Here is a 14,593-nt window from a genome sequence, read left to right on the forward strand (position 1 = left end):
GTGGGGAAGACCTTTTCATACCATGATCAAGCGTTGGTCACGCTCTACGTCCAATTTTTATCCTCTGATTGGTCAAAATTTGACAGGTGAGTTCATGCGGAAAAGTTATGCAGCATCTTGAAAGTTGTTTACTTTGGGAGCTGAAGCTAACAGAGTTTTGTGTCAGCTCGTGATGTTTTTAACTGTCTTTTTCCACTGGATGTACAAAATGAAATACAGCTGCTATCAAGAGTCTTGTTATTCATTGCTGGTTTGTTTCTTGGGTTTTTGGTTGAGAAATGCGTCGGTTGTCAAAATTCGGTAATCCGATTTCGGATGGCATCGTTTTCGTTTTTCACCTTGCTTAATGCGTAAGAGGGTTTAAAAGTCTCAAGCAACTGTGGCCTTCCTTGAAAGCAGCTTGATATCTTTCAGGAAATGAATCTCCAGTGGTAAGCCTGAGTAATTATTGTATTTGATGTTTGTTTTTGTTATATCTAATTTCATGAAGTCGAGCACAGTTTATGCGGCAAGTTTATGCACGTTTGTAAAATTTGAGTTAATGATCTGACCTAGTACTGTATCAGTGTTGATATAAGCTTACACAGAACTTTAAAAGGCCTTCAGATATATTTTCTCACAACAAATAGAAAGAAAACGTTCCGAAGAATAGGTAGTTATAAATTTGGCTGTAGAAAGGAAACTTTGAGCGGTTTTCTTCATGCTTCGAGGAGTTCAGCTTTAAGCTTAAAGACTCAGGATTTTTAGAGACACTTTTCAAAGTGTCTCTAAAGTGTTTCACGAAGACAAGTATTAAAATACATGTCTTCGTGAATGAAAATTGTTGCTCTGTAAATGTTTCACCGAATTATATTTCTTTTATTGATTGTTAGTAGTCTCTCTTGCAATTTTAATCACTTGTCCGTGGCGTTTGTTTTCATCGTTCATGAACATCGCTTGCAGGAGTACTTAAAAATGTCGCGCGTATCAAACGCTTTATAAGATTACACATCATTATAACTGAAACCATTAAATAACAAAAAAAATTAATAATAAATTCGTTATTATGTTGAAGCGTAACTCTCTTAAAGTTTATTCAAACACTCGACCACACTGACAGCTCGCACTAGAAATGAGAACCGGCTGGCAGTATGGGTGATTTTGGAAATTTTTTGAACGGTTTCGCTAAAAGCCCACGATTGATCGTCCTGAAAATTGACTAAGTGGAATTTGTCTTGAAAAATTGTGAAATACCGCATTCTGTCCGAGGTCTGTATGATAAATAGTACTGTTTCACTTCAGATGTGATGTATAAAAAGTAGAAAAGGTTGGTTTACACACCCCCAGATTTGTTAGCAAGAATTTGTATAGTAAACCTCTCGAACGCAAAAAAATTCGGTTTGATTTGTTTCCAAGAATTTGTTTTCGAGGCCTAATCTGTTGTGATCAAGAGCTATTATGGCTCTTAAGTGTGATAGAAGATGTTTGCTATTTTTTTGGTGTACATATAAGACTATCAACTCGATGTAAGATGTTCACTCTAAAATAACTTAGCCTTTCCCTCAAAAGTCACATGAATGTGTCCTTAAGTTAACTGATTTGTGGATTACAAGTTTATTGTTTGATTAAAATTTTAAATTTATTAATGGGAGCTTCGCTTTTGGCCCTGGTTAAATCTATATATTATTGACTACAAGGCACCCCAAAACGCACGGTGACTTCTTCTGTAAAAAGTCACTGGAGTCTTACATTGTAAGGTTCATTATCAACATCACTATAAGCAAGTAAAGCCCAAAATTTAAATTTTCTAATCTATAATCTTTCAGGGAAAAATACCTGAACAAACAGATGACTTGATCTTGTCTATTTCTCCCTGTAGTTGCTGGAAGTTCTCGACAAGAACCACACGTTGTTTATCTCCTGCTATCTGTATCAGGGTTGCATTATCTATCTCTGAACCAATGCCAACTGCTACTACGTAAACGTCCTTGTCCTAAATTTAGCACAATAACGAGAAACGAAAAGAGGCAAAAGTACTATTAACCGGCTCGGACGTACATGCAATTTCATACCCCCACCCTGGTACAAGGGAGAGGGGGGAGGGGTCGATGAAACCCCTCCCCAGAGTTTTTGATATGTTGCAGTATTTCAAAACGATTTTGCCTTCAGTGGAAAGCCTTTGATCTTCTCAACAAGGTGAGGGATAATTTATGAGTGGTGGCGCTGCTGGAGGCCGTGACGTCATCAAATATGGTCGCCATCTTGGCCGCCATCTTGAATTTTACCAAGAATTAGAAGTCAGGTTAAAATCTAGCCTGCGAACGGCAGACGTTTTTCCTCGCTCATCGCCGCTGAGAGACGTTTCGCGAAACGTCCCTCAGCGGCGCTGAGCGAGGAGAAACGTCTGCCGTTCGCAGGCTAGTTAAAATCGCCATAAACGGTAATTTTTGTGTTTGTTATGTAAAATAACACATAAATAAGCACTTTGCATCATTTCATCCACAATCTTTACTTTGGTTGTTGAAAGAAGTTGGAAAAACATGCATTTTCACTCAAAAATTGCTTGATCACCCGCTACTTTTGACGTCATATGTCGTAACCATAATAATTGACCGTCACTAATCTTGTCTCAAAATGTACGCGGGGGATAAGCGAACAGCTACTGAAAACGTGAGGTGCTGATGTTTTATCTTCTAGGAAAAAACTCAAAAAAACCTCAAAGGGGGGTAGCAACCACCCCCTCCGCCTTTTACGTCCGAGGGTTAAACAATGCTTTACGCAAACTAAGACACAGGGCGCAAATGAGTTATTTGTGATGCTCGGTGGGGACAAACGTCGCCTGAAGGGTGATGCATTTGGAAAGCGAAGCTTTCCGAGCGAGGCACGAAGTGCCCAGAAAAAAAAAGAGTCAAGGGATGAAACTAAATACCACGTGACTCGTTCAATGTGGACCGTAGCTCACTGGTCACGGAAACGAAAGTTAAGGTTAAATGTCGTACCAAGCGGAAGTGTTATCAACTAATGTGAAAATTCAAACTCCGGTAAATTTGTATTCACTCGAGTATGGAACACAGTGTCCTTGGCAAACCGCAGTTTTCTTTTCGAGAAAAATCCTTAGTTAGTTAGGTCCAGACATTTTGAAGAAAAATAGAGAAAGTCCAATCTTTTTCTAGCCACAATAAAAAGCTTTTTAAACGCTTTGAAGGCGCACAAAAAAAAATCATTCTTATACTGCGGCATGCAGAGACCGAATTCCGTTTTCCTGGTCCGAGAAGTTTTTCTTGAATTCAAAGCGAGACTAGCTTATTAAAGGTTAGAATGCTCCATGCACTTTATAATCTACCCGCTGGAGAGAAAAGAAAGAATAATATCTGTTTTTCAAGCAAACTCCAAGGTCACGTTTCACACTATCACTTGCTTGGCCTCGCCTGTCAACACTTTATTTCTTACTAGTACTATTGTTTCTAGTTTGTTATGTAACTGATGACGTATTTCTGGTGTGCCCGGCATCTTGCCGTCCGCATCGTGTACGAAAGCAAGCATCCAACGCTAAAAAATCTGCCCCTGGGAAACGAGTTTTAGCGAAGTCGATGTTCAAATTTCAGATGAGAGTGAGAAAAGAATGTTGTTTTGGGGTCCGCTGAGGAAAATGGCGCCGATTTATACACGGACTAACGAATTATGGTTTCATCCCTTGTCTCTTTATTATATGTTAGCCGCTGTTATTCGTCCGCAGTCATTACCTTCAGCGGTTTTACGGATCATTGGATAATATACACCAGGCCCTGGTTGTTCAAACGTTGGATAGCGCTATCCACAGGATAAATCACTATCCAGCGGATAAGTATTAGGGAAAACAATTGCGTTATCCAGTGGATAGATTTTTATCCGGTGGGTAGCGCTATCTGGCGTTTGAACAACCGGGGCCAGATTTATAAGTTGATCGAATGACGGTTCGCTCGATTAGTTTAATTTACAGTATAAAAACAAAGGCAATGCGTGGTATCAACCGTAAAATTTAACTACAATCAACAATTAAGGTCATAAATAACTCTTCTACACCCTGTGACTTAGATAGTGGAAATAAACGTTATTCGGAGTATAAATGAAAGTAACGCAAGTTTTCTACTCAGTAGTGGTTTTATTTGTTTAAAAATGCATAAGTAAGCTAACCAGGGTAAGAAGGGTTAGGAAAAGATTCTTTTTCTTGTCTTAAGTTTTTTGGCTCCGTCGTTAAGGTTAGTTAGGTTTTGTGAGAAGAAGAAGGCAGCGGTCAAATTCCGGCGCATGAGATTCGTCTCTAGAATGGTATTTCTGACAGTGTAGCATGCATAACGGAACAACAGGCAGAAATAGATACCTTATTATAGGAAATTGACGGACCGCGAATTAAATAGAAAACGACTTTCGAATAAAGGAAATTAAAGCGAACGAGGAGGTAACAATTCAAAATAATGGAAATTAACGCACCGTTCACAAAAAGCCAAAAATTGTTGTCGTTGTGAGAAGACAGGAACAAAGTTGAACCAAGAGATCATGATTGCACCGGCTCTACATGTATTATGATCTCCCTAACTTGGTTTTAACCTTGGTTTAAAAACGTATAGTCCGAAATGGAAACGTAAAACTTTCTTCGTCGTACTTTCCTCAACGTACTAAGGGGGTCAAGCAAAGAACTCTGGCCACTTCGAGAGTTCTTGACAGTGTCACTATTACACTGTTACTTGCGGATCTCCACTCTGATAAATACTCCTCTGCCTTAGGTTTAAAAAGAATGCCAGAAGTGAGTATCGTGAATTTGAAGACAAAATAATGGAAATTAAGGTCGCGGAAATTAACGCTCCACCTAATGAACGGCGCGGAAATTAACGTTTACATAAAAACGTGAATTTTTGAAATTCGCGTTAATTTCATGAAGCGTTAATTTCCTATAATAAGGTATTTTGCCCGCAAGGAACGGAGGACTTGGTCCTCTAAAAGTAATTATGAGTAGATTCTGAAATATACATGACTTTGTGTATTGTTGTTCCTTTTGCAAATTCAAATCAGTAGGTCAGTATTCACTTGAACTACTAAATTTGTTTTTTTTTTTTGTTATTCCTTATGGTACTTTAAGTTTCGCGGAAACTTAATTTCGCGATTTTGACGAGACAGTATTTTGAGCGGTCTTATTTTTGCGATTTCAATGGGCAAGTATGCTCTAAACTTCATTTACTTTTTCAAAATTTCTGAACTTTTGAAAGCTTTTAGATAAAGAGGATGAAAATGATAGCCAGAGTCTCTACTCCATCCGTGGAGTCTGTACAAATTAATGCTATTTCACGACAGAAGATACAAAAAAGAACTTACTAATCAATAACTTGTGTCTCGTCGTTACATATCCTGTATATGTTGTTGTTATTAAATCTTATTCATTTTTCTTGTGATTTGAATTTTCTTTGTTGGTATTTAATTTCGCGGAAAGTTTTATTCGCGAGTCTATTGAGTATAGCACCAATAAGGTACTTGTTTGTAGCCATTTGGAAGTCGCTGAATTCCGCGTACCTCTGCTCCCCAAGTTGTCGGGAACGAAGCAGATTTCAGCAGGTGGGGGGTACGTCCCCTTACTTCCTCAAGTAGTTTGGGTTTTCGCATCTGGCGTTGTGGTACTTGTTTTTTTTTTTAATTTTTTCTGTAGAGATTCATGGGTTTTTGTCATAGTAGGTTTCGTAATCAAACGCGCACTTACAGTGTACAAGTGCCACAAACTGGCTTTGAGACCCTTGCTGACTTACAGGCCCCTGTATCTTTTGATCTACGCTTTTTTGTGTGTACATGTCCTTTTGAAAAGGGTAGGCAAAATCTAATATTTTCTGTAGAACCGAAGTGTGACTTGAATATACGGCCAACAAGCGTTCACTGGATTACGGTTAAATACTAAGGAGTGCGTACTTACCGGTCCCTGGAAATCACTTAAAATGTTTTTACAAAATTCTGCAAAATTTAGATCTTTCGGCAAACGCAACGGTTTTCCATCAGTCAGGACTAACATAACGTTGGGTCTGTCAGGTCTGTCTCCTCCTGCCTTGGTGAACAGCTGGTCGCGCGCCATTTGCAGAGCAAGGTCAGTGCGAGTTCCCCAGTCGCTTGCTGGTTTTGTTGGTTCTTTATCTATTTTGTCCACAAGTCTATTCTTACTGTAAAATTCAGAGGCAGCGAAGTCAAACACCAAAGTTGCCGTATTTCCCTGGAAAGTAATGAGCCCAAAGTGATCCTCGTCAGGTGCTGGCTTGAACTTATTTACCAGGTCTTTAAGGAAGATGATAACTTTTTTTAACTCTCTCTGTTTAATGCTTTGAGTTTTATCCAAAAGGATTCCAATGTCAAGTCCGGCAGTGCATGAAGGTGCTGCAAAGGAACAGAACGTAAGTAAGGTGGCTCCCTAGAGTATTTACTAATAACCCTAGCTATCTAGCAAACGTTACAGAACGAAATCTAGTTACTTTGTCTTTGCGATTTTGTTCACGGGATTCACCGCTTAGGTTACCCATATAAGAAGGCTCCTTTATCAAGTTTCATTTTCTGGCTTAAGGCCGTTGCCATGGAAACATCGCATTCTTAAACAAGTAGTAATTTTGTCATTTTTGCCCATTTTTCCTTACTATTTCTAATTTCCCTCGGTGAAATGTCTTTAAACTTCGCCAATTTATGTTAACGATATTGCTTAAAATTTTAAAGAGGAAAAAACATGGGGTCGTTAAGACGGTTTTGCCAATATTTTGAAATTTGTATTTTTTTCTTAATAGAGGAGTTTAGCTCTTACAGATTCTGACAAAAAAATGACAGCACAAAGGTTCTGCGACTGTTAAGAAATGAGGCGATTTTTGAAAAAATTTACCGAAGGAAACGCGAGAGATTCACGGTTAATTAACTGCGCTGACGTCACAAAAATCCGAAAAACACGCGTGGTTCGGGGTCGTATGAGCAAAATACGCGCGAGCCATCACGCCCGCATGCGCACAAGGCTACTGAAAACATGTGGTTTCTTTGAAAAGTACGAAAGCGATTGTTTTGAAGCCGTTTATTAGTATTATTACGGTGATATCTCGCTAGTTGAAAAAGGGGAGATAGCGGATTTAATTTTATGCCTAACCCAGGATGTTTTCTTCGCAGTACTTGACTATTGTAGCTAAAATTCGCACCACGGTGGTCTCTCGTGAGGATGGCGATCGTTAGCGATGAAGACGGTGGTTGTGCAAGGATCGCAATAAGCCCTTCATTTCCTAATCTGCTGTACACTGTTTGCAGGTCTTCAAATGTCAGCCCACTTCCGGATACTTTTTCAACCTTGCTTTTCTTTAGGGATAATTTCGAGGGCGAAGTTTTTCTTTACAAGTCTGCTGTAAAAGATGGCGCCGATCTATAAATCGTACATCATGTCCTCAGCTACACGAACAAGACCGTAGGCCTCGACGGACAACTATTACTTTCGTCAAGGGTCAATCTGTGAGTAAAAATTATTTCTCGTTGTGCAAAAACATTTTCTAGTGCGTCTTGCATGTGCGTTGAAGGACGTTTGAAACAACAAAAAATACAAGGATGTTGGTTCGTCGATGGAAAAGTTCCTTCGATCAGGATGCAAGTTTATAAGTGCGAAACCTTTTTTCTGATAAGTTTTTTAAATAATGTGATAGAGTCGGCAAAACAAAAAAAAATTTACACTTCCTGTAATCTTGTCTTAAAGCCACTTCTAGAATTACTTTCCGCTGACCGTGAACCAAAGGCCAGAAACAGCAACATTACTTCCTTCTGGGTTAGTGTACTTACTTCTTTGTTTTCTTAGTAAAGTTTCCACTCACCATTTACTTCGACTATGTAACGTTCGTCTACTTTTGAAGCGAAAGAATTGATGTCTTTGGAAAATTTCTGCTTTGTCTTTATATACAATTTACTCTTATGAAGATCGATAGTGACTTGTAACCAGTGTAACATTGTCTCCTCTCATAAATGTTTGACCTACACTAATCACACGTTTTGCACAATGAGCTTCAACAGAAAGTTAATAAAGTTTTTTGGGTGGAATATTTGGAAACTGAGAGGCCATGTTTGTTTTAATTTTTGCGTGGACGTCGCGCGGATTTTAAAGCTCGCGCCATACTAGTGCTCAGGCTGCGCACGGCCAATTTACTCTTGGGAGCCACCTTAAATAATAATATTGAAAATAATAATAATAATAATAATAATAATAATAATAATTATTATTATTATTATTATTATTATTATAATCATGAATAATAATAATTTTATTGACCTTTAAAAAGATATGTACATAATTTACAGAAATATTTGAAGTAAGAATTAAGCACTATATAACATTTTAGAATTATATAAATCATAAAAATAGCAATCACTGTGTCAATAACGATTTCGCAAATACATTCCTTGCGGCTCAGATATGCGGTCAATGACTTTTGCAGGCAAACCAGAGTTTTATATTAAGTAATTATCAAGAGCCATCTTGGTAATTATAAAAGAGAATTATCCGTCTCTGATATTAAAAAGAAAACAAGTTAAAAAGAATAAAATCTCGTATTCCTAAATTCCCAATTCTTTAAAAAAAGATCCTTAAAAAGATTATTTCGGGCAGGCTCTAATATTATAGTTCTGTAGGTCTGAGTCAACAAAGTCTAGCTGTCGTCTTCTGGATCTTGAGCCTATCAAGCATAGTATGGCAGAACGTACGATGGCGAAAGATACTTTCGCTCTTATCCAGGAAATTGCGCTTGAGTAACTTTCTCCCTTCTTATTTGCGATCAAATAATAATAACGATGATGATAATAATAATAATGTTGATGATAATACTACTATTACTACTACTAATAATAATAATATAATAATGGAAATTAAATATCATAATAATCCAATAACATCCAAGAGAGAATATTCTGTCCCCTGTAACATCTTTTTAGATTAAAAGCTTATAAATCTCTTTAAAAATGATGCTCGTATTGGAAAGTTTTCCACACTTTTATTTTAATAATGCGACCATGCAATGAAATTTTTTCTAATGTCAGATCTTATCAGATCGTCAACATTTTAAACGGGGTTTTTGCCCACCGAGCGGCTGTTTTCTTCTCGACTGCAACTTCCTTGACGCCAATTTGTTGCCTGTGAAAGTGGAAACTGATCGACGCACTCCAGGTTGTGCCCGCTACTAGACGGTGAATGACGCAGTAACCTGATCCCCCGTCTCCCAGACCGAACCATGAGTCACGATTTGCCAGTTTATTTTCCCTCGAAAAAAACTTAAAATATGCCGATATCATAGAATAAGTACTGGCAGTGGCACTTTTATACAAAGTACAAAAATTATGCTCGTTTTTTTCCAAACTATGCAAAACATTTGTGAGACTTTGTTCTCAATCACCAGTGACCATTTTCGTTGCAATTTAAGGATAAAAAAAGAGCCAAAGCAAACGTGAAAAAACTTACGGCATTCTTGTTCATTGCACGAAGCTGTCTTGTTTGCTGGTCCCAGTCCCAGTTCACTGCAGTTCTTTCCACCGTTGGATGGCGGGGGATTGGTGCAGGTTCTCTTAAATGTTCCTACACCTCCACCACACGTCACATTGCATTCATGAAGCATCCATTCGGTGTAGTTACCGTTCACAGCTGTAAAAGACATAAACAGAAAATTTGCCTCGAGGAATATCCGTTGCATTGTGATTTATCGTTTCGTGGTCCGTGAGCAGGTTTTAAATTCAGTTTACTGACTTTACCTCTTCAGCGCACTGACAAAAAGATTGAAATCTGAAGTGGTACAGGTCATACCGGCAAAAGGTTCCGAAAAATATGGAAAGCCTCAGGCGTATTCCCTTTTTCAATCCCAATAGGAATAACTGTAATATATTTGCCTGGGAGCAATAAAGCACTCCGTTTCGAGCGGCAAACAAATGCGCGATCAAGTGGCTAAGATGAATGTCATGACCAGGAAGATGAAAATATATTTTTAAGATCTTAAACCTGCAAATTTGTTGACATAATGTATTTGACATGTTGTGTTATTTCTAGATTAAACAGGGACTACCATAGGTTGATTCTTGTTCACGTGGTCTTGTCTAAATATTCAAATGCAGAATGATGGGAAGTGGCGTGACGTGACAGAAGGTGGGTAAAACATTGCCAATTTCCGTTTTCGTGGTCACCTGGCAACTCAAACATATTGTAGTCTTTATTTTAAAACAAAACGGCTTTTCGAAGTTACCCAGGAAGAGAATTGCAGCAGTTTCAGGAGGAAAAGCCTCAGATAAAAATAAAATCATTCCTTTAGCCGACTTGAGAATAATTTGTGTTTTTTAAAGTAGAGACATTTGTTTAGGTTCGCGCTTTATTCTTTGTCGCTGTGGAAGAGAAAGTCTGATCTACGAATATAACAAAAACCTTAATGTCAGGTTCCACGGGAAACCAGTTAGTTTTGTTTTCCGTCGACTTCGTCTCTGGAAACTCTGGGGCCCTAGAGAAAACAAATCTAACTCGGTTTCCTTTGGGACTTAACTTAAAGTGTATAATGTTGATAGAGGTTTAGTTCCTATAATAATCGTTGATTTAGCTCTTTCCTGGCCACTAAAATAGTAAAATGGAAACAACCCAAGAGACTTACGGCATCCTTGTTCATTGCATGCAGCTGTCTTGTTTGCCGGTCCCAGTTCACTGCAGTTCTTTCCGCTATTGGCTGGTGGGGGATTGGTGCAGGTTCTTGTAAAAGTCTTTACACCTCCTCCACACGTTACACTGCAGTCAGAAATCGTCCAGTTGGTGTAGCCGCCGTTCACAGCTGTAAAACGATAAAACATTTGTTTAAAAATTTGCACTTGCAAAAATAAGCCTCTCGTCCAATTCGTAACAACAAGAGAGGATAAAGGGGACAGAGAAGGCATCCTCCGTACACACCCTATTCCATAGGTAATTCTCTCGAGTTTTTTTTAAGACCACAGATCCCAAGGGGGATTAGACAACAGCCAATCACGTAGCGCGAATGTGTTCCGCGTGGATGACCCACGCTCTGAGCCACGCGTCCTTCACGAATTTAGGCAGAAAAATATGGCGGAAGACGCGGAGAGCGATATTGCTATTCGTTTTGTCGACGAAAACGACTAAAGAGAGATTTCTGCTAAAGCTGTGTCAGCGAAACGGAAATTAAAAAAGAATCCCCCTTCCTCTCTTTTTAACAGTACAGCAAGGAAACCCTTAACACACTGAATATTCTCTCAGGATCATTTATAATTTACAGTTTGAAGAGAGCAATTTCTGGTTTGATATTTATTCTTTCATTAGTCTTTTAGTATTCAACAAAAATAACACTTAGCGTCGTATAAGACAAGTAGATCAGTAGACAAGTACATCATATCAGCGGCTATTGAAATCCAAAAAGAAAACCAGGGGTAACCACGCATTTTTCAGAGATAACTGCGCTTCAATATGGAGAAAAACGCTAAATAGGCATTTTTTAGAAAAGTGATAAAAAGTTATTTTTCCCCAAATTTCAGAGTGTACACGTAAACTGGCACAAATGCAATGGTAATTGCAACAAGGTTTCAAAATAAGCAACAAATGATAACATAACAACTGTGCATGTTCTTTATACCTGTATTTTTGAAATGTCAGCACAACTGGGACGTTATCAGCAGTTACCCCTCCCCAAGCGTTTGCCTTAAAAATAGTGAAAACGACATTTTCCCCGAACCAAAAATTGATCGCTGAGTAGGCTTATTACCTCCATTTGGTAAGATAAAAAGTAGGGGTTACCACGCGTTTTTAAAAATTAAATTGGTTGGTTTCGACCTTAACTTAATCGCTTTGGGGGTTATTTGCAATTTTTCTCATCCCCTCCCTGGTCAGTTTCACTATTGCTTCACTCAACGCGGAGTACTCTGGGATATCCACAATGGTTGACAGTCAGAGAACAACAACCCACGGAAGAGAGCAAAAACAGAAAGTGAAGCAGGACATTTCATGGACTATAAGGAAAACAAATTATACCATTTCATTCAACTGGAGCTTCTCCGTCTTAAAAATTTATCAAAAATTTTTGGAGAAGAGCAATCTCCAAGGTATTAAAGATTACTTCCAGCGAACCTAGAGTAGTATGGTGAGCTCAAGATCCAAGGCTGGCGCTGTAAACAAACTATGGTACTATAGTGGAAAATAGTCGACAGGGACTCTTAGACAGGTACTTCTTCCATCGTTTGCTTACCTGTACATGTCCTCAAGAGTTTTTTTAACTGTAGATGTAATATGGATTGTAAACCTTCTATCATTTTTTATCATTTTATAGGGTACCTCGATCGAATATGTTTTTAAACTTGCATGCATTTAATGAGCTTATAACTGTGCTTTGCGCTATCTCTTTCGGGCTTTGCCACAAGTTTCATATGGCATAAATGATTTGCGTATATAGACTCAAGCTCCATACATGATCATGAGCTCTCTTTTAAAAAAGCTGAATAATGCGAAAGCAGTTGTACCTAATGGCCTTATGTACCTTAATATATAAGATGGTCATTTTATATATTTCGTTTTGATTTTTTTTTACTGTAGCATTCTGTGTCTTGTTCATTCACTATTTTTCGTTCCTAAATGTTAATTTTAGTCTTAACAGTGTCTGTTAAACCTAAGAAAGTTTTAGAATGGAAACACTTTATTTACCTTCCATCTTTAGTTTGTAAACAGCTAAATGGCAGCTATGTCTAAATGCCCAAGTTATGTGTGGCGTGAAATTGAACCTTAAGAAAAACTATCTACACGACAAGCTGCCTAATGAGTCAATAATTTTAATGCTTAGTACTGCCAAAATGCTTAAATAACAATGATAATAGTAAATAGCATAACAATTTTTTACGATTTTTTTTCACATGAAAGCGTTTCCTTTGCGGTTCGCAACTATTTGTGAAGCTGCGATTTCAGCAATCCAAGCAATCTTGTGATGGTTTTATAAAAGCCTCGGACTCTCAATAAAAGGGACATCTGTGTGTACTCGAACGCTTTAAGTCTATCTTCTGGTGAATAATTACATAAAATCTTACAAAATTAAAGAAGTATTTGGGAACGTGTTTATAGCCGATTAGCCGATAAAACGCGAAGGACGCGAGTGAAAGGTAAGCTTGCTGATTCTTGCCTATCAAGGGATTGTTTAATACCCAAGCTCCAAGCGTAACATCTCGAAGCAATAACTTTTGATGTTCTAGAATTGACTTTTGCTTGACTATAAAATGTTTGGTCAGATAGACCATACGGCAAAAATAGCAACATGCGGATACTTCTTCGGTTTTCAAAGAACTGACAAGGTAAATAGGAATTATTTTTCACCTGTTGAAAAAAGACACCTCTTTTCCACAAGAAATAACTAGAACCTCCCAAACTTAGAGGAGACAAAACTAGTCCACGTGTCCTGCGTGTTGCGCATTTCTTTCGCGTCGCGCGCGACTACCTTGGCATGTGCTGAAAATGTGCGCAGTTACAATAGTGGGCACCGTCCTTAAGCTTCATGTATAGGGCAAACAATAAGCGTCAGATTCAATTTGAGATTTTCTCACAATAGAAAATGAGCAGATAAAAACAGCTCAAAACAATTCTTATGGATAAAAAATTGCATGAAACTACTAATTTAGGTGTAGAAATAATGAACCGTAAACGAAAAGTAAAGAGGAAATTCGCGTTTGCCGTTTGACGTAAACGAGAGTTAACCTCTCTGTTGACTCTTGTTCAAACCTCTCTACAACGGCCATTGTCGTCTGTTCCTGAAGTGGCTTTTATCGAGAAGTTTAACTGTTATTGATGCTGTGTCTGAGGTCAATGCCCCAATATTGTAATATTTCATGGAAAACTACTGACACAATTATAAACCCAGCTGATTTTGAAACGCAAATATCCCTGCTATAATAAGCCCATGTATGGCGCCGGTCTCGAAAGTGAGGTGTCGTATATGGATAGGTTTGTGCCATGTTTTTGTCCAGTGTGATCATGTATTTGGCCCGAAGCGGAAGTAAATAAGTAGGAGAAGGGCTGCAACCCACTTAGACGGAAGTAAATATTCAGGAGTTGAGAAGTGAAATTTGCACTAAACCCTCTCGGCTAACCACGCTGGAAAGATGTTCGATGTGAGTGATCGACTTGTGCCTCCCCGGGCCGTTGATGTTCATACCACACCAGATACCTTTTCGTGACGCCATGAAACAGAGCCTTACCTCGTACTGACCGAGTGTGAGGACAAACGAACCGGCTTAATCTGTTCAATAAAGTGTTAACAAGAAAAGCGTGGGAAATCCTAAGGGGGTAATCTCATTGTCTTCAGGCCTTTTAAATTTCGAACGTATAAGTTCGATGACGAAAAAAATTCGCAGAAAATTGCGTTACTTCCGATTCCCCCCAAATTTGGCCCACAGGAAGTTAATAGATTAGCCAATTATGTGCCTAGTTCCAGCCCCCGGGATTTTTCATTCGGTGAGCGCTTGTTTCCATATCTCAAACCGCCCTTCCCTTTTTCACTTACACTTACATGAAATTTCTAAGTTTCTTGACTCAGAGACTTAGTTTCTGCTCAACAAAGTGCAAGTCTCTTCAACTTTAACGAAAAAA

The 14,593-nt window shown here is 38.5% G+C and overlaps 1 protein-coding gene across 1 annotated transcript in view; it reads right to left on the reverse strand.

Moving 5' to 3' along the window:
• Positions 1–14,593, reverse strand: part of LOC140949820 (uncharacterized) — a 40,408-nt gene that overhangs the window by 1,610 nt on the left and 24,205 nt on the right. The window contains exons 6-9 of the mRNA XM_073398956.1: positions 10,620–10,793; positions 9,452–9,631; positions 5,915–6,366; positions 1,816–1,972 (exon numbers count right to left, since the gene is read on the reverse strand). Coding sequence (XP_073255057.1) covers positions 1,816–1,972; positions 5,915–6,366; positions 9,452–9,631; positions 10,620–10,793 — 963 coding nt within the window. The remainder of the gene's footprint in view (positions 1–1,815; positions 1,973–5,914; positions 6,367–9,451; positions 9,632–10,619; positions 10,794–14,593) is intronic.

This window comes from Porites lutea, chromosome 10 (assembly GCF_958299795.1).
Source record: "Porites lutea chromosome 10, jaPorLute2.1, whole genome shotgun sequence".
NCBI classification, from domain to species: domain Eukaryota; kingdom Metazoa; phylum Cnidaria; class Anthozoa; order Scleractinia; family Poritidae; genus Porites; species Porites lutea.